This window comes from Ambystoma mexicanum, chromosome 6q (assembly GCF_040938575.1).
Source record: "Ambystoma mexicanum isolate Mex_15411 chromosome 6q, UKY_AmexF1_1, whole genome shotgun sequence".
NCBI classification, from domain to species: Eukaryota; Metazoa; Chordata; class Amphibia; order Caudata; family Ambystomatidae; genus Ambystoma; species Ambystoma mexicanum.
Genome location: NC_090937.1, coordinates 487,730,671 through 487,757,008, shown reverse-complemented (window position 1 = coordinate 487,757,008; position 26,338 = coordinate 487,730,671). Strand labels below are relative to the sequence as shown.

General features: G+C 46.9%; 1 protein-coding gene across 5 annotated transcripts in view; it reads right to left on the bottom strand.

The window, feature by feature from the left end:
• The window catches only part of CENPE (centromere protein E), a 2,471,681-nt gene that overhangs the window by 227,522 nt on the left and 2,217,821 nt on the right, over positions 1-26,338 (bottom strand). For all 5 annotated transcript variants that reach the window (XM_069630970.1, XM_069630968.1, XM_069630972.1 and 2 more), the window contains one exon: positions 15,249-15,437. In XM_069630970.1, coding sequence (XP_069487071.1) covers positions 15,249-15,437 — 189 coding nt within the window. The remainder of the gene's footprint in view (positions 1-15,248; positions 15,438-26,338) is intronic.

Sequence of the window (26,338 nt, the reverse complement as noted above, 5' to 3'; positions counted from 1 at the left end):
GATATTCCTCCCACAGATTACTAATCTATGACAATCTATCTCCAAAGTAGCTGTTCTTTGGAACCTTTTCCTCCACCAGCGGCACCTTATGACCTCACTTCCACACTTTTCCCCTAGCACTCGGACGCTGAAGGACCACAGTACCAAAGAGTGCAACTAGCTGTGAGGCAGGATTGGAGACCAACAGGAATTTGTGGGCGGAAGACCAATCAGAAAGAACATTACTGAGAGGTCAGTAATTTGTTCTAACAGGTTCCTTCCTTCCACAAATTCCTCATTAATGATGGACTGCCATAGTAGTACGTAGACCTGGATGAGGAAGAAAAGAGAGGGGATACCACCTAGCCAGAAAACTATGGACCGCTCTACCAAAGCGAATGCCATACCCTGAAGGGGAATCCAAGCAGTAATGCTTAGCAAACGTGTGCAGAAAGACCGACAAAGCCGGCAGGCAAGTGTGGAAGACAAGGACCCCTCTCTGCAGGAGAGTGATGGCAGCCAGCCCTCATGTTAAATGAGCCTCGACACCCTCCGGTAGATCCTTTCAATACAGATCGCTGCATTCCAAGATACAGTGAATGATCCACCTTAACAGGGTATACTTTGGCACAGCCCTGTCAGTACGGGCACCAGAGTATGCCACAAAAAGCTTGTCATCTTTCCTGACTCCCTCGTTAGAGAGAGAGAGATAGTAGCAACTGGCCCACACCGTGTCCAGCTGAGGGAATTGCTCTTCTACCTTGGAAGGATGAGGTGGGGGAAAAAGCACCGGAAAATTGATTTTTTGACAGAGATGGAAATTCGAGACCACTTTTGGATTAAGGACAGCCTTGTTTTTAACATCACCCTTTTTTTTATAGAAAACCAAATTAGAAAGATTGACTGTAGCTCACTCACCTGCCTTGCAGAAGTGATGGCCACGAGGAAATTCACCTGAAGGGTGAGCACTCTAATAGAACGAGAATGCAGGGGCTCAAACCCAACACCATAAGTAATGTGAAAATTAAATTCAAATCCCACACCGGAACAGACTGGCATGGGGGAAAACAGGTTGGACAATTCCCACAAAAACTACATAAGTAAAGCGATTGTGAAGAGCTAGCCTTGCTCAGGGGTCATTTTAAAAACCAAGATTGCGGCCAGGTACCCCCTTACAGTTCAGGCATGTCAAAGGACATCAGAAAATCCAACACAGAGGAAGTGTGGCAAGTAGAAGGGCCCAGATCACTCTGCCAGCACCAAGCTGAGAATGTGCACCACCTGCAGGCATAAATGGACTTGGTGGCAGGCCTCGGAGCTGGGAGGGTATCATCTGACAAATCCCACTCCTTGAATCTCAACCTTTCTGCAGGAAAGGATGATAGTTCAGGCAGCTGAGGTTCGGATGATGGACCGGTTGTTCCAACTGGGAGAGCAGATCTATTCACACTGGAAGGCACCGAAGGCGGGAGAGTGAAGGGGTGCTAAGGAACATGTCAAGCAACTCAAGCTACCACGTTCTCCGTAAACACTCTGGAGCCTTTAAAATTAACTAACTCAAACAGGCATAGCCTCTTGAAAACAAGGGGAATGATGGGGAACGCATAGAGAAGGTGGAAAGCCCAATCGCCAGTGCATCCCCCAAAGTCCTCTGCAGAGGAAATTCCCTGGAGCAGAACAACTCATAAGCAAAGCCTTCTACCTTAACTTCTTGCTCTCAAATCTTCCCAGTGGAAAGAGGAATACTGCTGGAAAAAAATCTCAATCTCTCTTTGATTTAGCTTCCCTCTCCACCCTGCACTTCATATAATTCCCATCGGCTTGAAGCTAAAATGCACAAATTCTCTGGCCTTCCTCTCACCTTTTCCCTCCATCCTCATCACCTCTTTCAGCTCGTTACCTGCATACGTACACTTCCTTCTGCTGAGCCACTGCCTCTCTCCCCTCATCTTACATCTTCCGACTTTGCTGTCTTAATCACCTCTAATGTTTCTAGCCCATGCTCGTGATTCACTATTACCTCAACTTGAGACCCAACAAAAAAGTCTCACGCAAAGGCACTCTTTCAATCAGGCATTTTGTGTTCTTTGAAGGGCACTCTGCCCAGTGGTTTATAGTGATTTTTTTTGACAAAGTTTCTAAATACAAAGGTTTCGACACAAAAGCATTGGAAAAAAAAGTTTCAAATGCATTTTATTTTTTAATGGGGGGGGGGGTGTTCTTTTTAAAACAAACTTTTTTTCTATATGAAACCAAAATAAAACCTGTAACATGAAAATAAATTCATTAAAAAAATGTTCTTTCGAAACTTTGTACTCTAAATTTTTGTATTTAGAAACTATTTTTTCGAAAATATAACTGGATACGCTGCCCAGTACCTGGGAACAATGGAAAGATCTGCGAAGAACTCATATTTAAATGTGGTGTCTGGCTGATGGCAGTCACAAGCTATGAGTGGGAGCAGAAGCAGATCCACCCTACTGGCTTTGAAAGGCTGCAAGCTCATTGGTCAACCAGCCCTCAGTTCATCAGGGAAGAATAGCACAATGAGTAGAACATGTGGGTCTGTCATCCAGCCCCTTTAAATTAGAAGAGAAAATTGTTAGGTACCATCAAGATTGAGTGAAAGCTATAGAGACAGGGTTTGACAGAGCGCACGATTGGAATAAGGAGTGTAAAGCGAGTGAGATGAACTAGAACATGTCCTAGTCATCCCATGATCCATACCAATAGCTCTGCTCACTGTCCTCATTTCCTTAATGCAAGACCTATATGGGAAACATATTAGGGGATAATTCAGGAAGTCTAACTAGGGGGCCTGCTGCTGGATAGATCACCTCTGCAGATTGCAAACACCAAATCTTGGTGCGTGATCTTCACCTGGGGAGCACCCCCTTGGAGGAGCGGAAGCCAAGGTAAAGCGACTCCGGACTATTAAAGAAGCTACCATGCAAAGTCCAGTAGCTGAGGAGCAGGCGAATTAAGGTGGCACCTCCCACAGAGAGGCCTTCATGCTAGGTACACAGCCTTACATAAGCTATTCTCCAAATTGTACACATCCCTACATAATACTTCATTTGATGATAAACTGATATATGGCCAGGTGGGAGGGAGAATTGAGATATACATCTCAATGGAATCATGGCTGCGTTTCTGAGAATAGGCCCATAAAGCTTCATGCACCATTGTAATTGGTTATTTACAACGTGCTTAATACCCAGAGGTTTCTAAGCGTGGATGCAGGGAATCGAACCTGTGTTGCTGTGCGTCGTCTTGCTTCCAAGGTGAGCGTGTTGCCCCTGAGCTAACCTCCCAGCATGTTGTACTTCCAGTAAAGAAAGTGCATAAACGATTTATCTCCATGGTATAGGTCCCCTCAATGACTACACAAGATATAGCCTTATTCATCCCCACTCTACTAGAGGGAATATGGAGAGACAAGGGACTTGGTGCACATGCAGTAGAATTGCCCGAAGTCTGGTGGGTGAAAGTATGGGAAATCATAGCGATGGAAAAACTATCAGTGCTCATATCAGACCGAATATCAAAATTCTCCCAGGCTTGGTCCCTTTCCTAGACTTTATCTGGGAAAAAGAGCATATGTTCTTTAAGTCACAGCTCATGAAACACTTATCCATGAGTTGACCATGGTGGCATGAGTGAGCTGTGCGATGGAGCAGTTATCATGCCGGGGACCAGGAGAAGAAGAGTGATTGTCAATGGTGCATGGGGTTGTAACGCTCACCTGGTATCCACGGGGACGCCACCCAATCTGGCTGGACTGCTTCCGACCTTGGAACCACTCCCTAGGACTCTTGTTCAGCTGAGGACCAGGTCTTGCTTTTTGGTATGGTGCGCTCCCCGTCCTGCTGTTCTGTGCAGGGGTGCGTTGTGGATGGGCGTGTCGCAACCTAGTTGCTGCACTGGTGCGGGCCCCTTGAGTCCAGACCTGCTGCGACTCAGTTCGTCAGGTAAGTCTGCTGTTTTGGTAGCTTGCCCTTTATTTGTAATTGCCCCTATTAATGTCTTTCCTTCTTTCTTAGGTGCGGAAGGAGCTCTGGTGATGCCGTGCTGCCTGGGGCTGTGCACAAGATGGTAAGTGAAAGCACGGAGCGCAGCGCTATAGGCTTTTCTTGTGCTAACCTGTTTGTTGTTCCTTTCTTGCAGGCTGCAGTGATGTTCCGGACTGTATGTTGCCGAGAAGATGGAGAGCAGTGAGTAAAGTGTTGTTCGAACCGCCTTCTAGCACTTAGGCGTGTTAATCGGCCTTGTCTTTCTTCTCGAAGGACGATGAAAGGCCCGGAATGGACGTGGACCAAAAGCAAGTCAAATTCAGGTAAGCGTGCGCCTTTTGGTTGTTTTTTCAATGTTGAAGAATAAACGCATACTAATTCTGCTTCTCTGTTCTTCACAGGTTGCGGCTTCCAAGAGAGAGCGAGCGTTCGCGGAGATGCTGGATGTTCGGGATTCTCGAGCGGATGACAGAAGCAGGGCTCGCTAATAGGTAAGCGAATACTAACGGTGTTCTTGTTCTTGGAGGTATCGGGCCCGGAATGCAGAGGAAGATCCGACAGACTGTGGTGAGCATCACTCTGCAACCAGCAGAGTAACGCGAAGCGTGTTCTCCAGCTTGGGCATGGCTTATATAGCCTGCATGTATCCCAGGTCCCCCCCCAGGCCAGACCACACCCTAAATGCTAAACCGCATGGCTCAGTTCTGGAACTGAGTCATGCGGGGGGATCCATGTTGTGAAAATGCCATTGCGAGTTCCAGTTCTCCAATTTACCAATTGAGCCTAGCGCCAAAGGCGCCAGGACTGACTCCAAGAAAGTCTTGGGGGACATGATGGGATCCTTGGGGCCATGATGGAAGACCGTGGTGCAGCCCAGGTGGCCTGACTGCCAAGGCCAGGGGTCATGACAGGGGTCCACTGTGATAACACTGTTCTCATTTGTGTGATCCTTTTTTGTTTCCTTGCTTTCTCTCTTTGGGTTAGTTTCCTGCTCTTCTTCTTTAGAGGGTGCAGGGTTCTTTTTATTTTTTATTTTCTTACTATGGTTTGTTTATTTCAAACCTTTCATAAAAAACACCCTTTACATTCCATCTTCAAATCAATTTAACAAACCAATATTTACAAAGTTTCCTATTATCTCACTTATTACAAAACTAAACATCCACAATTTCATTTTACAGTCGCAAGAACTAAAATTTTCTCCATGAATCTCATCGCGCTCCAATTATAAACGTATCCCACCATTCCTGCAGCGTTAGATTTGTATAATGTTTAGCCACTCCGCTCATATTTTCGTCTCATGTCCAGAGTAGACCACTACACTCTGTCAATAGGTGCTGGGAGGTTTCCACCTTGTCTTGCCTCCCACAAAATCTGCAGGTGGGGTCGTTATCCTGTATTTGCCTTCTCATATACACAACGTCTCTTGTTGGCAAAATGTTCAAACTAAGCCTCATGAAGAAGTCCCTATACATAAAACTGAAATTTTACCAGATAGTTGGGCAGTTGATTTAGCTTTCTCCTGTCATGCTCCAGATTCAACAGGAGTCTGTATGAACTTCTTTGTGCTAGAGTATCTGGAACTTGACCTTGTCAGGGTTGGCCACAAGGGTGGCTTCCGTTTGTTTGAGGCTCAGGAGCCACACCCTACAGGAGTCCTTCCAGGAGTCCAGGATCTGGTCAGGCCTATTTTCTTCCCTCGAACTTCAGATTTCAAATAGGGGGAGAATTTTCTCTTCTATACATTTTCAAAACAGGCGCAGAGAGCTCCATCTAATCCTGGAGCGCAAAGATTGTAGACCTAATTCAAATCTTATCAGAGAAATTGGAAGAGATTTTAGGAAGGCCCAGCACCCTCATCCAAAAAAGTCCCTCCAATTTATCCCAGAACCCTTGGGGAACGTACGGGACTGATTCTGCTCCATAAATAAGAATCGGAATTACCCTTGGTCCATAAAAAGTTATTATAGGAACCAAAGAAAATTTACAGAATTTTTTGTGGATCCTTCTTGTCTGGGTAGCCAGTCTTACAGTTTTCAATCTTCGTCCCTCCGTCCAAGGATTTTCGCTCACAAAGGATTGCCCACACTCGATTTTTGCCGCACCCACCACCCAGTTACATTTGGGTTTATTATTGCTATAAGCACTCGGGAGTACCATAATAGTAGTTTTTCCTGTGTTTATTCTCAATTCATTTGCCTTTAGGTATAATTCTAGGTTCTTCAGACTTCTTTGTAGCCCCATCAGTGTTTGGTCGATAAGGACCAAATAATTTGCATTTAACACCCACATACTCACTTGATTATTTAATTTTGGGTGGACTACCTTGACTATCCGACAGGTAAATATTGAATAGCTCCGGGGCCAAGGGACAACCCTGTTTCAAACCCCTGAACTTTGCATTGCTTTCGTGGGTGTACCTTTAAGAGACATCCTTATTTGAACGGTGGTGGATGAATATAGGGCATGAATTGCCTCCACCAAGTCCTGCTGACACCGCAAATTTAACAATTTCTCCCATAACCTTTCTCTACTAATGCTGTCAAAGGCTTGCTCAAGGTCACTAAATGCTAGCTACACTTTCTTTTTGGTTTGGTCTTAATCACCCTCCATTTCAAGCTGTTCAGAAAAAATAAATTGAGACTGGTGCCTACCTCTGGGACGAATCTGGTTTGTTTTATCGAAATGCCCAGAGTGTCACCCACATTTTTAGATGCCTCAACAGAATGCATGCAAAGATCTTCCCAAGGGTTTCAAGAAGGGAGATGGGCCCATAATTTTTAGGGTTGTCTCGATCGCCCTTCTTAAAAATAGGGATGATCAGTGCCGCCCTTCAAGAGGGGGGAATCTGTTTGGCCTGTAGGATTTCATTAAACAACACCCAACAGAAATCAGCCCAATCCTCTGGGTTTTGTTTCAGCATGATGTTGTTCAGCCCAACCGAGCCTGCAGCTCTGGAGGAGTTCAACTTCTTAATTAAAACCAATATATCTTCACGGTCAAATTCAATGGACCAAGGAGAGTCTGCTCTAGTTGGCGTACAAGGTACAATGGGGACTGAGGCGGCTACGAGGTCGGTACAAAATCCTATCCAAGCCTTCTCTGAAACTGCTGGTATAATAGTGGCCAGTTCGAATGTTGCATTGTTGTTAAGCAGCGCCCAAAGATCATGGGTATTCCTAGATATTATCATTTCCACATCCGCTTGAAAGTGTTGGGCTTTTGTCGCTAGCAGCCAATTTTTATATTCCTGCTTGCGTTTCCTTTTTAAGGCCACATCATCACCAAACTGGAGGCGATCTATCCTACGAAGATCAGCTCTAAGAGTTTCTTAGGGTTTCTCACTTCATTGCTTGGGTAATGCAATCTCTTAAAATCTTGTTTGCCACGAGTGTTCAGATTTAATTTGGAAACTCAACTAAAATCATCTACCCCTAAAAAACTCTAAAAAACTAGATTCCGTGGCATTTTTGTACAGGGCCGTGATCTTGTAGACCTCCCTAGCTAGTATTCGCAGTCTATTCTCACCCTGGTTTATGTGCATTTCGGCTCCCATCCGATCACCACATTCTCCCTCCCGTCCTTTAAAACGTAAGTGATAGGAGATAGTAGTCACTATCTGCCATTGGCTAAATTAATAGAGGTTCTAGACATCTGGGAAGACGCCCAGATACAAAATAGTAATCCAGGTGAGCGTTTTGGGAGCCAGCCAACCATCTAATACTGCCAGGATATCATCGCTCAGGCCACCGTTTACCATATAAATATCACACTCCAACACCCACAGCACTGCATTTTTAGCTAGAGAAGACTTAGGCAGACCTCCTCCCATTTTGTCCACACACTTTATATTAAGGTTCCCACAAATCACTATATGGGGGTTCTTCATCTCCAACCAACACTCATCGATCAGTTGAGTGGCCAACCCCACAAATTAATCTTCCCCAATCGCAACAGGATTCCAATATAGATTGAGCAGGACCATTGGTGTGCCGCCAATGATCTCTGCCTTAATGCCAATAAGACAAAGATCCTCCTCATCGGCACACCCGCTCCCTCCTTTCCCGTCACTCTCTGGCCGGCCTCTCTTGGCGCTCTTCCTGCACCCACCTGTGAGGCAAAAAACCTCAGGGTCATCTTCGACTCCACACACTCCTTCTCGCCTCACATCTCTGACGTCTCTAAGAAGTCACACTAGCAGCTGCACCCACCTCCTCAGAGGTATTCTTCCTTTCCTCTCCTTCCCCCAGAAGCTCACTGTCTCCAGGGCTCTGGTTCTCTCTAGGCTGGACTACTGCAACTGCCTCTTTCTAAATCTGAATGCCTCTGCTCTCCGCCCTCTCCAACTCATCCAAAACAGGACTTGGCCTCAAGCTCAGTGACTATCTCTCAAGGACTGAAATCTCTGCACTGGCTCCCAGTGGCAGCGAGGATCAAGTTCAAAACCCTCTGCATTATCCACAAGGCCTTTTGGGGCCTGGGGCCCTCAATACCTTCAACACTCTCTTCCTAATTATCTTATCTTTCTTCTCGAGCTCTTCGCTCATCCGCCTCCAACTCCCTTAGGGTCAGTCGCTTCTCCAAGCAACAAGTTGGTGGTAGATCACTTTCTTCGACTGGGGCCTCCCTCTGGAACAGCCTCCCTGCCTCTCTGAAACTTGAGGAGAACCATCTCCAGTTCCGAAGCACCTCAAGGCCTTCCTCTTTGCTTCTGCTTTCTCCCCTCCTCTACCCTGCTGAACTACTGGCGGAAACTGCACTGGTCACCTGGCTACCCTCTATTTTGGGCCCAGGTCCCCTCCCCACCAGTTGTACACCTGCACTGCCCCCCTGGCAACCCCTGCACTCTGGGGCTGTATCCCAACAGCCCCCTACCTGCACTGGACACCTGATGTCTGCACTTACTTTTGCACCTGCCACCAGTTGGCCGCACTTCCTATTTATTGTTTTATTTATTTACTGTCTATCCTATGTACTGCACTTCCCCCTCGCACTCCCACCCTCCCCTGCACTTGCACGATCTCAATGTCACCTGGCCTAGTAAGATCTGTGTCTGTCTTCCCTCTGTTCCCCTCCCTTGCCTCGGCGCGCCTTTAAACACTAGTGTATAGGCGCGTTACAAATGCCATATCATATTAATAACCATGAACTTTTGTCAGAAACCCTCTCCCACTGTAAAAGCACAAACTGAACAAAGGGATTTTGATTCCTTGTTTCCAAGATCTTAAGGTTTCGCCCCAGTTTCACTAAGCCGGCTGCAGGTCTTCTTGCCTGTCTTTGCAGGGCTGGGTTTGGACAAACTTCAAAGCCCTCACAAATTGTCTTGGAAGACATCCAAATCTCCTACATGCATAATATATAATAATTGGAGAAGTTCAAGCCATCCTGGTTGAAAAGATGCACAGATCCTCTAGTATGCCATGAGGCCAAACATAGGGGGACATTTTCCTGTGCCTCTGGGAGTTATGAGCTCCGAGCCTGCTCAATGAGCCAGCCAACCACGGCCAGTCGGCAGGAGACTGTCAATCTGCAATTGCCCCTGCTCATCTTCACCATTCTGCTTATACCTGTGGCTATATCAAAGGTAACTTTTAAAGATGTTGCCTGGGCCCCTGTCAACACAGGGTGATTAGAATTGCACTTTGTTCTTAAAGAGGGCACGTTTTGGTCTATCCTTGTTTGATTATTATAGTTATTCCCTGGCCTTCCTCCTGGAGGGGCATTCTGTTGACCTACCTCTGGATTCCTGGAGACGTGAAACTTGAAATCGGTACCATCACATAATTCGAAACTCAGCGGTAGAAAGCCTGAAGACGCTTTCAATAGAGCCTTTTTCACCAGTATTGAGTGTAGATGTACAATCACCCAGTCTAGTCGAGTTTCCTTTACAAATGCCACACTATAAATATCCTCAGCGGAGATGAATCTGAGTTTAGGCCCACAATATAAAATTTTTTTAACGTTTTTCCTGTTCATAAGCCCATCTTTCTCCGGAATTAGCCTCTCAATTGCGACTAACGGTACCAAACTGTTCAAACTCGACAGTAACCTCCTGTTGCCCTCTTCACTTTGGCCTAAGGTAATAGAAGTGGAAGCACATTCATTTTTCTCACCCAGTGAGTGCCTCTTTTGTTCAAGCGTCTGAAAGTTGGACCCCCCCACTCCACCCAGCTACATTCGAAAGAGGGCAAGGGGTCGCAGGTTCTCGAAAGTCACTTAAGTTAGATCCAATTTTAGCGCTGGGGCAGATCTTATGGACCAAGTCAAAGGTTAAATCAGCCCTACATCAATCACCTCAATTGTTTCATCCAAATAAGTTTACAGGTTCATCAAGAGGAGAGTACTCTCATCCATTTCCTGGCTTATATCTATGTCGCCTTGCGATACACCCTTTGGCATGTATGATTTCTTGGGGCCATCAAAACAGCGTTTATCCGAACTTGGGGGTCTCGGGAGCGTAAGCTTCCTAAAAAATGCGCTTGAACCGTTAGACATAACTTTTTTAGGAGGGAACTGGTTTTTCAGTTTTCTTTGTCGCTTCCCGTCAAATTGTGGCACTAGGGACCCACTACTAGGATTAGCAAAGGGATTAGAGATTCCTTGTTTCTATTCTGCTCTCGCTAACTTGAGGCACGTGGGTATTACCACCATATTTTCAATTTCAATAACTGATATCGTTGAATCCAACCAAACAATGACAGGCTGGTCTTGACTGGGTCCCGGTTTTACTTGGTCTTATACACAGGCCTCCCCATTGTCTACCATCACTTGCCCTGAACCAGGATCACAGGGAGGGCCAAGTGGACCACGCAGGGGCGGCCCCCTAGTTTCCGTTCGAGGCAGTGCCACAGTTAGAGCATTGATTGAGACCCCTCGATCACATGCTCCAGCTGCGGTTAGATCATTAAAGACTTTTTGATGTCTACACCATTTCAATATTTCCGAAATAGAGGCCATTAATGTGGTTTTCTCCGCTGCTTCTCCTCTTGCTAGGTCAAACGGTCTCTCTCTGCTTCCTTATCCAACTTTGACTGTACTGAACCCCAGAAAGCTTCCAAAAAGATGAGCTTGGTATGGAGAATTGCTAACATAGCGGCTTGATCCTTTATTGATTAATTCAGAGACTCGTACAGTTTAACATAGGGATTGTTTGCCACATTCAGAGCTGCCATCACCAGATTTTGAAGTGAAGTGTCGTCTATTCCCCCAGAAGGGGCGGGTTGCTGAAGATTTGCTGTACCATTTTTCCTGGGGGTTAGACTCTCTTGGGAGTCAAGTGAGGAGGATGAAGATGAGAATGAGCACTGTGCCAAATTTAAATTAGGAGGCACTTGGGATTGGAACGTTTTGGAAACATTACCCCCTTGACGATGGCTTTGTGTTGGTATATTCTATTTTCTGAATGGGGCCCCGTAGTAGGCCACTTGTTGGTTTATTAGCTGGTGTAACCAGTTTGATGATGGGTTGCACATCTTCTGGGAAATCACTGGCCTTGGGCGTTGAGCAGTTAGTATTGGAAAAACCACTAAGCCTTTGCTGATTTGTTCTTGTCGAATTGAGCTCAGCAATGTCTCGGGGTAACCACGCTGTCAAAGCAGAGTGTTGCTGTTCCAAGATATCAACTGGTGAAAAGGAGAAGACCAAAGAGGCAGGCTTCGCCATGATCTAAGGTGGCCGCAGTATAGCATACTTAGGAGAGTCTGAGCGGTTAAAAACTACCTCTAAATAAGCTGCATCTTCTTCATAGTCCAGGTCCACAAAGGCCCAATTTCTCACAGTGTCCTCCTCAGCCTCTTGAAAAACCTGTAGGTCTCGAAGCCGAATTGGGGGGGGGGGGGATTTCTGGGCGGGTGGAGGGATCCCAATCTTGATCTCTCCTGATTAGAAGGGAGAGACTCTGATGAAGAAGCTAGAGTCCAAGGGAACTGTATCCTGCGTTAAGTTCAGACTTGCTACAACAGATTTTTGGGTCTGTTATGCTAACAAGCTGGACCATTGCACCCTGTCCATCCTCACCACCATTTTGGTGGTACTCCTTAGTTGGTCCTTCATTAAAATTAGAAAGCTGGGATGGAGAGCTTGTTCGGCCATTCAGAATGGTCGATGTCAGCTCTTCTCGTAACTTTCCCTTCCTTCGGGTACAAGGGCCAGCCTGCAACATCCCCTTTGGCCCACATTATTGGCCACAGGTCGAAGGGGCGCACCGGCCAACCCAATATATTGAGGATCAGTGTAGTGTAGAGTCGGGTGCTGCTCAGTATAAAATGCTGAGCAATTACAGCAATTCCAGGTCTAAAGCCAACCGCACACAAGTTCTGTTGTACCCATGCTGTACCTTACAATAGCCATTCCTTAAGGCAACCCAGTGAGGCTTTTCCCAAATGCACGTCCTGCCGAACTGCACAGACTACAGCAGGATTGTGGTTGATACACGGCACAGAGTTGCTCGGGCTGCTCCTGGCTGGTTTCCATCCCAGTCTCTCCACAGATGAAAAATCAGAGGAAAGAACCTCTGAGCATAAATTACATGACAGCAACGTGTCAAGCTGCACCTCAGGCTCTGTAACAAAAGATGCTTCCGACACAGGGGGGTTCCTTTTCTGTTTTGGTACTTGATCTGCTATGATTGTTACTTTGTAAGTCGTTCTTCGAGATCTCAATAAAAAGACAACTTGGAAGAAAAAAATGAATTTCTCAAAGTCTCAACTGTAGTGGAAGGACAACTTGCTTAACTTCAGCAACAGTCTTCCTGATGGATTTCACCACCTTCCAGCATATTCCTCATCTAAGAAATATCCTCCAGGTACTTCTTAAGAAACTTTGGTACCCAGGTGACTCACCGAGCCTCTGCATCCACACCATACCAGGACGTTATATCATGGGTGGAATATACGAGTTGGCTGCACACAATCAACTTAGTTTCGCTCACATTACACTGCTCCTGGAGGTTATGAAGCTGCACCAGGTCATAAGGTATTCACAATGAGTTGTAGGTTATATTGGTGATGAACAATTGGAGGGTAGGAAGGACTAATCCATTGGAAAGAATACTGCCAGAGGTAAGTTTTTCTTTTCTTCAAATGGATTCTTAGAAACACGGTCAAATTATAAAATCTATAGGAGAGTGCAGACATATTACCTATAGCAATCAACTCTGGAGCACTTCACAACCAAAGCAGGCTTCTCAACTAATAAGGGAATCCAGCCAAAAGTGGTGGGTCAATGTGTGCAAGGATGCTCACGTAGCCACCTGACAGCTGCCCACAACAGGCACAACACTCAGTAAAGCAGAGGTCTCGTTCCTCTTTTGCCAGCCAACTTCTTGATAAAAACCCTGCGCACTGAGGACAGGGTAAAGGTCACAAGCGCACACTGGTAGGGTTGGGTCGCCAACCACAAACCTTTGGTACTTCTGGTGCTGTGTATGGACCGGTGCATGAAAAGAGACATGAAGGACTAGGGACACCAGGCAGCCCAGAAGGTCCAGGGATGGCAGCACCTTGGAAAGGGTGACCATCGTAAACGTGTCCTTGCACAGTTACAAGTTCAGTAGCTGCAGATTGAGGGCATAATTTAGACCAGTCTTGTCCTCCAGCACCAACAAAATATGAGAATAAGAAACCCTGCTACTCTCAGGTTGGCTCATATTTTATCTGTGCCCTCTCTGGGTGCTGGGAGATTGTTTTCAGCAGTAGAGCATCTGTGATTGGACAGGGGAGGGAGGTGTCTGTGTCCAGAATATGGTGGAGTAAAGGGAGGCAATAGCCCTGTGAAATTACCTGTAACTCCAGGCGCGGTAGTTGGTATTCATCAACACCAGGACGAAAAAGTACTCCCTCCCCTTCACCTGAGATGAATGGACAAAGTCCAAATGAAAGGGGTTATGGACATGGAGTGAAGAAAGGGGCTGTGGAAGCCGAAACATTGCTCACTTGGGTGCATCTCTGCCGCTAACTTGAACAGGAAAACTCCTTTGGTGCTGTTTTCCAGAAGTGTCCTCACCCCCAAGTCGTATAGCTAAAGGAGGTGAAAGGGGTGTCCCCCGGTAAAAAGTGAGGAAGCCTGCTAGGCAGCCAGCTCATTGGACATGCCAGTCTTGGATGCCTTGAAATTTTCAAGCAACTCATCTGCCTTATAGTGGAACTGGGCCCCATCAAAGTGCATCTCAAGTAGTTTTGCTTGTACATCAGACACAAACCCAGATATCCTCATCCAGGAGTGCCTGCAGAGTAAAGCCCAGTGAGCAGGCCACACAATCAGCCTTTTTCAAAACCATCTGCATGGTAGCCTTTATGCCATCATTCACCAACTCTTATGCAGTGCTCCCATTACCCCATTCCAAAAGGTGTAAGAATATGTAAAAGTACAAGATGTTTTAACAGCCCGCAACTCCAAGGTGTCAGAGAAAAAACCTTGTGCCAAATGGAATCATCTTTTTTCCCATGTCAGGGGGCAAGCTGTGAAAGGTTGCAGCCTTTGCTCTCGCTGTGGAGGCCTGAACCACAGGAACGGGATTAGTGGATGGAGCAGCAAGGCAGGTACAGAGGAACTGGATAATACTCCTTGTTCAAATCCTTCCTTACACCCTGAGCTAAACCTGGTTTGACAGCCATGACAGGGTCAGAGACGATGGATTTAGAAGTGAGGCAAGTTTCCTTTTGGTGGACCTGCTCCAAAATATCAGTCATACTGAACCTTGGATGCTGAGGGGGCAGTTATACGCAGGCACCTCCACCTTTACGACTTTGTTCTGGAAATGTACATTAACCTTACAATAGGAAAAAGTGCGAATGAATTCCAGCTCAGGAGAAGTGTCCAGGAGGCTGGTGTTCGGAAGGACAGAAGCTAAGCTGGCTAAACCTTCATCCTGCTCATAGTGCTCTTCAGGCAAGTCACTAGTATTAACAAAAAGGAAAGGGTCAAATATCTGCCAGAAATTGAACAGACATCCCATCTGGCCACCAGGACAACCTTTAGGCTCTCCTGCACTTCTGCAGAAGAACTGGCGCAGAATCTCTCTGCACCGGATTACTATGCCGTAAGGCAGGGTCGGCAACATGGGAGGGGAGTTTTAAAGCTCATTCGAAACTTTAAGGTACACTTCAGGTCTTGGCATAAGATGGAAAAAGTTGTCATTCACTAGTAATGAATGTTTGATAGTTTCGTTTTCTGTTCATAAAGAGAAAACACCCATATCAAAAGGTAAGCAACACATATCCCACTGAAATTAATAGCATACAAATAAAACAAACATACCTGGAGACTTTGTACCTTCGACATCACACTTTGAAGCATCTTCTCTCCATCGATCAATTTAGTTTGAAATTTATGTCGTTCGAGAAATAGTTGTTTTTCTAATGAAATTGCTCTCTCCTCCTTTTGTTTGCCGTCTCGTTGGGCTACACTTAATTCATGCTCCAGATTTAGAATTTTTTTTTGAGAGTTCTAAATGTGAACAAAGAAAGATGGAAACATACAATTCTGCCAGTACTCGCAAGTGTCTGACAATATATGCAGAAACAAATAGTGAACGATGTAATATTTTGCGAAACATTTCTACGAAGACCATACTATCTAAGATGAGTAAATGACAAGGACAAGCAGCAAACCCTTCAAAAATTTGATTTCAGTGACATACTCAGCAGATTTAGTAATATCATACCAATTTGCTATCCTTAATGGTACATTTTCAAATAAAATCAAAATGACTACATACAAGAAGAACACACACAAGTGAAAAGAATGAGGAAGCATGAAGCGCCTAGTCCCACAGAACCTGTTGGTTTAGCAAAATCAAAGTAGAGAGCAGGAAAAACTACTTACCGGTAATGTTCCTTCTATGGATTCTTCTCCCGCATATTCCTATCAGATATCCCTGAAGCGTCAGCTGCTCGAAAACCTTTTCGACAGGGGGCGTAGTGCACCTCGACTTGATCAATTTTTGTTTTTTAATTAGAACAAAATGTTGTTGTTTTCCAGATGCGCATAATAGTCAACCATGTAAACAACAAACCCTTGCACCTTGGGACACTCCCATAGCATATGGAATAGGTAGCCCACTCCCACTCCGCACTTCAGACATTGGGAATCATATGCCATGCCCATTCAGACCCTGTAGTAGTGCACCCTATGTAGAATTTTGTACTTTATTAAACATAGTCGCAGAATTGTGCTTGCTTCTCTTGGCGATACCACTGCCTCTGCCCCGTGTTCTCCTCTTCCATGGCCCCCAGAACCTCCTCACACTTTTCCCTTAATGTCCCCAGGGGTTTGGACATATGGTTATTGATCATCTGGTATAATTGTGATATCGCCTTCTCCTTAATCTCTTAAGGTTGGCTTCAATAGGAGATCTCTCTGGGATGTCCCATGCCTGTTGCAGCCTGGCGTAGGTGTACCTATCCCGGTCCTGCAGGCCGAACCCCTCTTGCAGCCTTTGAAATTATGCAAACATGTCCTGCGCTAGGATATCCTTGAACTTTCGGATTCCTTTTTCCTGCCATCCTTTCTGCAACCCCAGTTTTTACACTTGTGGCAGGGCCAAGTTCCACCATGTTTGAGCCTCCCTGGTCACTACTCTTCCCCCCCCCCTTTAATCCCTGTCCCATAGCTCTAAGGGCTGCCGTGTGCAATACCAATGTACAGACCCCTGGTTCTGTAAACCTCCCTGGTTGAGCCCCCCATATAGCAGCTGCAGTGGAGGTCGAGACCCATCCTTCTACACTCCCGTTGTACATGTGGCCTATCCTCCCTCACCCAAACATCCACTCGTTTATCGCCATAAACTGGGAGTCCCAGTAATAATGCTGCACATTTGGGATCCCCAGCCCACCGTGCCAGATCTACCTACATAACATTTTTAATGTGATTCACAGGGTTTTATTTCCCCAGATCGCTCTCTTTAATTTCTCCATCGCTCGTAACACCCCGGCTGGGACCTTCACCAGCGTATTTTGAAGGACATGCAGGAGACGAGGCAACGGCAGCAAGTTCACCCTTCCTGCCATTGATATCAGGAGTGTCGCCCAGTGTTTGGCATTCCCCTTGAGCCTCTCTAGGACTAGGTCCAGGTTGTTAGGAAGAAACAATGAGTCCTGCACCCCCACGATAGATATTTTAATAGACTCCCTCGCAATCATAAGTGGGCATCCCTCTGGTATCGCGTCCGCTACCTCCCGAACTGGCATGAGCTCTGACGTGTCCCAGTTGATCCTAAGACCGCTTACCTCTCTAAACTCCCGAAACATGTCTACCACCCTCTGCCTAGTGCTTCTTGGGTCCCCTAGGTAGAGGAGGATGCCGTCTGCATATGATGTGAGGTCCTCCCCTCACCCTACAGCAAGGGGTCAGATCTGAAAGGTAAATCAAACGGCTATCGCCAGCAGAAACAGTAGTGGTGAGTGGGGAAGGTCTCTGAGTCACATCCGTTCACCCTAACCCGAACCCTTACAACACCTCCCAGAGATACTGCAATCCCACTGATATTGATATTTTATTTTTATCATGCTCGTACACAAGTGTTTCAGAGCGCGACAATGCAAGGGAGGGGAACAGGGGAGAACAAAACAGCGATCTTACTAGGCCCAGTGACATTGAAAACGTGCAAGTGCATGGGGGAGGGGAAAAGTGCATGGAGGGGGAGAAGTGGAAAGTGCGAAGCAGAGGAGAAAAAGATAAATAACAAATAAATAATAAAGGCAACAAACAGTGGTAGTGCAGCCAGCAATTTGCAAGTGCTAGGTTTAAGGCAGCAAACCGGGTAGGTCTGATAAGTGCAGGAAGAAAAAAAGAGGGGGGCTGTATGGGTACAGATACAGAGCCCAGTGCAAGGGGTGGCCCGGAGGCAGTGCGGGAGGGTGGCGGGGTGAGCAGGTACCTGGGCCCGGAGGACAGAGGGTGGCCAGGTGCATGGTGCCAAGAGAGAACAGATCAGCAGGGGAGAGGGGGAGCGAAAGCAGAAGAAAAGAGGCTGAGGTGCTTCCGGAACCGTAGATGGTTCTCCTCAAGTTTTAGAGTGGCAGGGAGGTTGTTCCAGAGGGAGGCCTCAGCCGAAGACCGAGATCTACCCCCAGCTCGTTTCTTTGAAAAACAACTGACCCTGAGGGAGTTAGAGGTAGAGGAGTGAAGAGCTCGAGAGGGGAGGTATTTGCGGAGGGATAGCTGAAGGTATTTTTTGGCCCAGGCCCCAGAAAGCCTTGTGGACAATGCAGAGGGTCTTGAATGTAATTCTTGTATCCACTGTGAGTCAATGGAGAGATTTCAGAGCTGGAGAGATACGATCCGAGGGCTTGAGGCCAAGGACAAGTCTCGCAGTCCTGTTCTGGATAAATTGCAGAGGGCGGAGAGTAGAGGCAGGTAGATTTAGAAAGAGGCTGTTACAATAGTCCAACCTATAGAGTGCCAAAGCTTGGAATACCATGAGCTGCTGGGGGAAGGAGAGGAAAGGCAGAGTACCTCTGAGGAGGTGCAGTAGGAAATGTGACTTGTTAGAGACCTCAGAGATGTGGGCGGAGAAAGAAAGGGTGGAGTCGAAGATGACCCCGAGGTTCATAGTCTCGCAGGTGGGGGTAGGAGGGCGGCCAAGGGAGGCCGGCCAGAGAGTGAGGGGAAAGGATGGTGAAGGTGTGCCGATGAGGAGGATCTCCGTCTTGCTGGCATTCAGACAAAGATCATTGGCGGCACACCAATCTTGAATGGCAGATAGACAATCAGAGATGGGAGAGGAGGTGGCAGAGGGCAGCCTGAAAATGAGTCGAGTGTCGTCAGCATAGCACTGGAAATTTGAGCAGAAAGTGGCAATGCAGTGGGTGAGAGTTGCCTGCTATTTGTTGAAAAGCCAGGGTGAGAGGTTAGACCCCTGGGGACTGAGTCGAATGTCTTTTCCGAGTTTATTGCCGTGACTGCATTTGGGCACTCTAAGGAGGAGGCCGCGCTCGGTACATTATGCAGCCTTCGAAGGTTCATCCTGGTGGCCCTATCCGGAAAACAAACTCGCATTTATCCACGTGGACAAGGGCCCCAATAATGGGCAGCAGTTTATTGGCCAGGACCTTCGCCAATAACTTGGCCTCTGCGTTAATTAGGGAGATCGGGCGGTATGCACTGCATTGGCCCGGCAGTTTCCCCATTTTGGGTAGGACTACAATTGTGGCCCTTCGTAAATCCTCTGGTAGTATTGTGAGGAGCCTATGGTGACAACAACTAAGACAATAAGTGATAACAGCTCAAGGGTGTTTATTGAACAACTGGAAAAACGCCTAATCTAAACCTAAATCTAAGATGGGGGCAAGTGTCAACCATCAAATGAAAAATAAGGCTGTCCTAGTGGCGTTGTGTCAAAACAAAGAAAGCCAATACTAAGAAATCTATTTCCAAGCCTCACAACTAATACAAAAAGGAGTGCAGGATATTTCTCATGAAAAGAAAGAAGTGCTCTCAAAGAATAAGTTAGGATGCGGCTGCCTTGGTCTTCCTTCCCCATGTTTTGTACACGCGGTTAGGTGGGAGCTTGGAGCACAGTACGGTCTCGGGCTTCCCCAAAACGAGACAACAGTTCCAAAGGCAGCTCTCGGGACCATCGATGGACAAGTCTGGTTTCCTCTGAAAGTCTCTTGCCTTCGGGGCTTGATGTGTTCAGATAAAACAAAAGTTCCTTTAACAAATGAAAGTTCGTTAGGGTGGTAACTATTCACCCCTTTGGTCCCCCACTTCTGGGCGGACCCTTTTTAATTGTAATTCAAGGTTTCAAATGGGGTGACTACTTCACCCCCCCTCTTTTGGGCTGAGCCCTTCTTAATAGTATTTCTCGGTTACAGTTTGAATAGGGTGAGGGTTGCACCCTTGGTCCCCCTCTTCTGGGGCTGACCCTTGTTCAATCGTATCTTTGGATGATAGCTTAACTCCTTGGATCTCCCTTGTTCAGGCCCGGACCTCTCTCGACTGCCAGCCCATGGGTGACGGCTTCACCGATGGATTTCCTTTGTTCAGGCTCAGACCTGGCTCGATTGTCAGTGTTGAGTTTAGCTTTACCCCAGATCTCCCTCGTCCGGGCTCGGAACCTTCTCCGTTTCTTAACCCCCCCCCCTTTCTCTTGGATTCACTTTTGCACTGTTTCTCAGGACCTTTAGACTTCGTCCCTCTCCTTGTGGCATCCCTCTGCGGGCTCACGATTCCCTTTTGGTGCTTTCAAGTTGGTTCAAATATTCACAGGATTCACGTCCCTTTCATTCAGCAGGTGGGATTCACTTCCCTTATTTCTAGCCAATATGTGGATCAAAGTCTTTCGATAGTACAGGGCTTTTGCTCGACCCTCACACATATGACCACTTCGCTTCCTTTGGCGGCCTTCCTATGGCCTTCTCGTTTCTGTAGTTTCTCAATATGGGGCTCGACCAGAGTCTTTCGGATTAGCACCCACGTGGTGCCGCTTTCTCTTTGCAGCTAGTCTCCTGTTCACACTTAAAGCTCATGCAAAGTTCATTACATCTGCTTCAAAGCTGCACCTTTGAAATTCTCACTCAACACAACCCGGATTTTATCGGTTCTTTCCTCGACTCACCGATTGTGTGTAACCGCTCGGCTTTTGTATTCTTTGGAGTCAAGGCCGGTACCACGGGACGGAAGCTTCCCTCGCTCTGGATAATCAACATAGGCCGGCCCTGCGTACCGTTGACATCTGCAGCATGACACTGGGGCTGTTGTCCTCGGTCTTAGACTATCCTCGGTGAAGGTTCTGCGGGTTTGGGGCGAAAAGGGTGAGATCTCGTCTCTCCTCGCCACCCTCTCCCTTCCGGCCGCCATTCTCCTTCGCCTGAACTGGCGTCTTGCTTTAGCCGCCTCGTTGCGATGTCTGCTATGTTTGCTTTTCCTGCTTTGCTCATCCTGTGCTCTTTGGCCCCACCTTTTATACCTGTGAGAAAGGGAAAAGGCAGTCAGGTGTGTGTGTGATTCTGATCAATTGCCTGACCTTTGTATTGGGACAGGTCAGGGAAACGGCCCGAACACTAGTCCGTCATCTTTTGTGTTGTGCGAAAGTGTTAGAGTCAGAAGGGGGGGGTGTAGTGGTTTGGCATGTCCTACGTGAGAGGTTGGGGAAAAGGTGTTAAAGGAAGGGAATACCCAGTCGGCGTCCCACTCCCTGAGGAGCCCCCAAACCAGGTGATCCTCCCCCACTAGTCCACCCCCAGGAACTGGATCCAATAGCGATGGCTGTGTCCTGGCTACCTGGATGACAGATCCCTGAGGTTTAAGCAGGAAGACACTTTCAGGATTCTCACAATATACCCCTTTCCCGAGACACCATAAACTTGTCTCTCAGTTCCTCTACCAGTCCCTGCCGCACTAGTTTCCAGAATTCCACAGGGAATACATTAGGGCACATAGATTTCCCAGATTGGAGTTGTTGGATTGCTGCCTGGATTTCCTCCCCTGTTGGGTCCAGCTCCAATCTTTCCCTTTGCTCCTGGCTCACACTAGGTAAACCCGTCCCCCTTACGTATTGCCCCATCCCTCACCGGCTGAGCCCAATACAGGTTGGCGTAATATTTTGCATACTCTTCTGTTATGTCTTTACTCCGGGATGCTACTTCCCCATCCGCCCTCATCTCCCATACCCACCTCGTCCCTTCATCCCTTCCTCTCCAGCCATGCCAGCTGACTGCTGCACGTAGCCCCTGCGTGAAAGAGTGCGCTTGATTTTCCCAATGGGCCTCCCTTGCTTCATCCAGAGCCATTCTCGTCTACTGTTGCTACGCCCAATTTGGGCCCTCTTGGTGGCTTTCGAATTGTGCTTCACGTGATTGGCCTCAGCTGTTGTCACCTACCCTTCCAACTGATCTGTACGTTCCCTCCGGGTCTTAAGGTGTTGTCTTACCACCTGCATCGCCTTTGCCCATAGCACCACTTTGAACGCCTCCCAGAGTGTCGAGCGACTCTCTACCGTCCCTGAGTTGGCCTGAATGTATGCCATAGACTCTTCCCTTAGGGCCCCTGATATTTGCGCATCCTTCAAATAATAAGCGTTCAGCATCCATGACCCTCTCTGCGGGACCTCTGCTCCCTGTATGGCTACAGCCATACCGCCTGCCCCTCTGCAAAAACGTGGCCTTGGTCGCCCTACCCACCATTGTGCTCGGGAGTGATTTATAGTCCATCCTCGAGAAGGATGAGTGAGCATTAGAGAAGAAAAAGAACCCCTATCTCCGGGAACACATATCCCTCCAGATATCCTCAACCCTGTGGCACCCATAAAAGAATTGAGCTTTGTTGGGGAGTATGTCATCCCATCCTTGTGTGACGTCCTGTCCAGCATAGGCTGTGATGTATCATTAAAGCCCCCTTCCACCATAGAAATGTCTCCCCCCCATGCTTGGTCATCCAGGCCTGCATTCTGTTTAGAGTGTCTGCTTGTAAAGCTAGAGGAGCGTAAACTTTAATGATACATATCATGTTCCCCCATAAGTCCCCTTCAGGAAAATCAATCTCCACCCTCACCCCCGGTCCCGCTCCACATGCTGCACTTCCAATGTTAACGACTTCCTGATTAAGATCGCCACCCCCCTGAATCTCCGCGTAAACCCTGCTTGTTCCACCTCCGAGTATCTAGCCCTTCCCAGGAAAGCACACGCTGTTGTGACATATGGGTCACCTGCAGCAGAATTATGTCCACCAGGTGGACAAACATTTTGCAACCAGACTTTGCTTGATCTTGTCTCAGAGCCCGTTGATGTTCCATGACATGCAGTTAAAGACCCTATTTTGTTGATTATCCACTCCCACCATTCCTCTCTTGCATCCACAAGCACCAGCACCCAATGGAGCCCATGATCATTTCCCTTGTTTAGTGTTGTTTCCATATGAGTGCACTGAACCCGAATCAAACAATCTCTCTAGTATGCAATAAATACCATAATCCATTGCCCTTCAGGACTATCCACAGTCTCTGCATTCCACGGTCTAGCCCATGCCTCATTAAAAAAACATGGATTGCACATGCACACCATAACACAAGACAGCCCTTCCACTCTTTTTACCGTTACGTTTGTAACACTCCCTCATTGCCTGCTTTCAAGCATTCACAAATACATCCACCAATCAGTAAAGAAAACTGTACATATAACCTATCAACATATTAAATTCCACACACCAACTGCCGCTAAAAATGTTCTACCAATTCTTTGCATATCACTTGCTTATCCCAAAATATTGTACACACTGCTGCTTTAAATGCACATATGCATTGTCCAGTAAAAAGTGCATGAATTGAAAGAGTAGCGGACATTACCAACTGCTCATTGAAGTCCAGCAGAAAAGTGCCAAGACATACCAAACTAGAAGGCCACTAGGTACCTACTAGGGGCACGGGAGTCCCAAGAGTGCAGTACACATCCACCAAACGGTAAAATGGCAAAGGCAGTGCAGAAAGGGCGGTGAGGGGGGGAGAGGGGGGGTTACTAGTGGTGACTAAATATACAGCCTGGAACCTGTAATGTTCATGAGGGACCAGGCCACCAGTCTCAGTGGAATAGGTTAGTAGAGATTAAGTAAAACAGGAACAGAAAAATAGAGTTCATACATTTCGGGAATTTAAGGAAGTCCAGCTCAAGTGTAACAGGAGCAGGAAGGCTGCTCCAAACACAAGCAACAGCCGAAGACAGACAATCCTCCCACTCTCTGTTTCAAAAAGCATTTGACAAGCAGAGTATTAGAGTTACAGCAGCAGAGGGTTCTAGCAGGGCAGTATGTAGGGAGACAAAGTTGCACATATCGCAGTACTTGCAAGTAGCAGGAGCTAACGTACACATTTTATATATCCAGTGATACGATCCCTGTGCTTGAGGAAAGGATATGTCTTGCAGACCTATTATATATTAGCCAAAGGAGGCATACACAACAAAGAGGGAGATTAATGGACAGGCTCTTGCAGTAGTCCAGCTTACACAAAACCAGGGATCCAATGACATTCAGCTTTTGGGTGAAGATGAGTGTTAGGGAGAATTCTCTGTTAAGGTTAATTTCCCAAACCTAGTGAGTCCCCCAGCAGCTTTGCTGGATTTTTGGGGTTTATTTTTTTCTTCTGCTAAGATTGAGACTCTTTTTCTCCCACTCTTAGACATGATTTGAGATATCCTTTGATTTTGTAATGTGTTTAATGGGCTATGGGTTCTTTTACTCCATAGGGTTTCATGTGGTTTTTGGTAAGTCTGTTACACAGCACCCTCAGTGCAGTAACACAGGGGTGTCATAGTGACCCCCAAACATAGACTCCATACCCTGGGACTAACTACTGTCTCCCAGGGCATGTAAAGTCCCCATTGACTTTACTAGTCTTAAACTGGGAACAGAACCAGTAAAAACCATCATATTGTGGAAGTACTGGTAGGGGTAATTAGATTGCCCCAGGGTCTGTTTTTCGCGGGGGCACTGTGCAGTACCCCCTCGTCGAGTTGTTGGCTGGTGGCAGTGGTTACCACGCGAAATATTCCTTAAAAATATTTACTATATTCCTTAAAAATATTTACTATGGGATTTTCCCATTCATTTTAAACGCACCACTTTTTGGTGCAATGTTAAAGATACCGCTGGGTTATTTATTTAATATTTATTCCCCGGTTGGGTCTTTTCGCCAGGACTCGGTTTTAAAATGGCGTTTGTGTTCGCCTCTGTAACTCCAACCTAAGTCGAGCCCTTTGTTCCACTTTTTGGCGGGCTTCTACACAGAAGCCTCCCAAAGTGGTGCCACTCTGTCTGGGTCTACAGGATGTGTGGGAGGGGGGTTTAGGCACCCTGGACTGAGTTGCCTCGGCAACTCAAGTCGCACTCTTGTGTGATTGGCCCAGTGGTGAGCCGCCCGGCTCACCACTTAGCATGTTTGAGTGACAGCTAGGACTGATGAATGGGGTTTTTCTGCATAAAAGCAGGGCTTTGGGGACTGGGACTTCAGACATCGCCACAGGACCAAAGTATCCGAAGAGGGAAAAGCCGAGCCGACCTGCAACTACGACACCACCGGTGGAGCCCTGCTGAACCGACTCACAACGACAGAGGAGATATTCATACCAAAGAGTCTTCTTCCTTTGACTGGTGGGGATAACCAGTTTGCCCGCCTTTTCGCCTTCCTGGAGCATCTCGTGGCCGCCTTGCCCGTGTCAAGCACCCCAGCAACCAGGATACTACGTTTTACCACTACCGCAAATAAAAGGGTAGTACCTTTTAACCGGAGAACTCCGCGGCTGGTTTCTTCCCTGGCAGTGCAACGACCTTCAGCTTTCCTCCACGTCGAGATCTTCTCTTCCCCTGGATGACGCCGCGACTTGCACCCACTGCCAGGAAAAACTGCCCCCGCTGGAGGATTCTCTCCACTTTTAAGGTACTGTGTCCGCCTGGCCTCCCTCGCAAACGTCTGTGTGGGGTGTCTTGTAAATCCTCATCTTACCACTTGGGTTGGCCCTAGGCTGGCTAACTGAACTTTTCTGAGCTGAACTAATTCCTTTTTAAACTCTCTGCAAGACTTTACAAGCCTTATAAACTGTGTGATCTTGGGCGCATTGGTGTTCTACTCTCTCTAAGAGGGAGCCGGGCCTCTGAACTTTTTGCTCACAAGTAGACTTTGACTTTCCTGCCTTGCTAAGTGCGTCTAAAGTATTGTGTTGTGTGCTTTTCTAATTTCTGCCTTTTCCCTTCCTTTTTTGATAACTTATTGGAGTGCCATCTTTAGTTAAGCGCTCACCTCTGTCTGAAAATAAGTGGTGTTAACTAAGTCTAATAAGGAATAAGGGAGGTATATATATTCATAGTGACTGTGTTTTGAACTTGCTTACAATAATAGTGCTGGAGTGTTTCTAAGTGTGTCTTTATATAAATAATTATATACTTTGATACCAAAGCTCTGGTCAGTGTTTGCTTGTGCTACTGTATCTTGGTACCTATCTTGTATACTCTATATACTGTCTAACTCTTCTTGAGAGAAGTCTGGCTGCTCAGCCACAGCTACCAGGTAAATCTGGGTGGTACAGACTGCTACCAATTGGGTTTACTGCCAAAACCTGTAGTCTTAAGCCTGTTGCAGTGGTCCCTAAGGGAACTGCACAGGTTTCTGCCTAACAATGAGAAACAGTACAATGCCCGTAAGGAGGTGAAGCTTGAAGCATGGGCTTTGTTTACAAGCTCCAAAATGTAAAGAATAAAGCACAGACAAGACTTAAGCCCAAGTTATTTTCCTCATAGAGTTGTAGACGGCCAAAAGGCGGTGGCAAGAGCGTTGGAGAAATACAGCACACATGTATCACAGTAAAATATTATCTCCATCTTACTAGCATTGACACACAGACTGTTAGCTGCACACAACG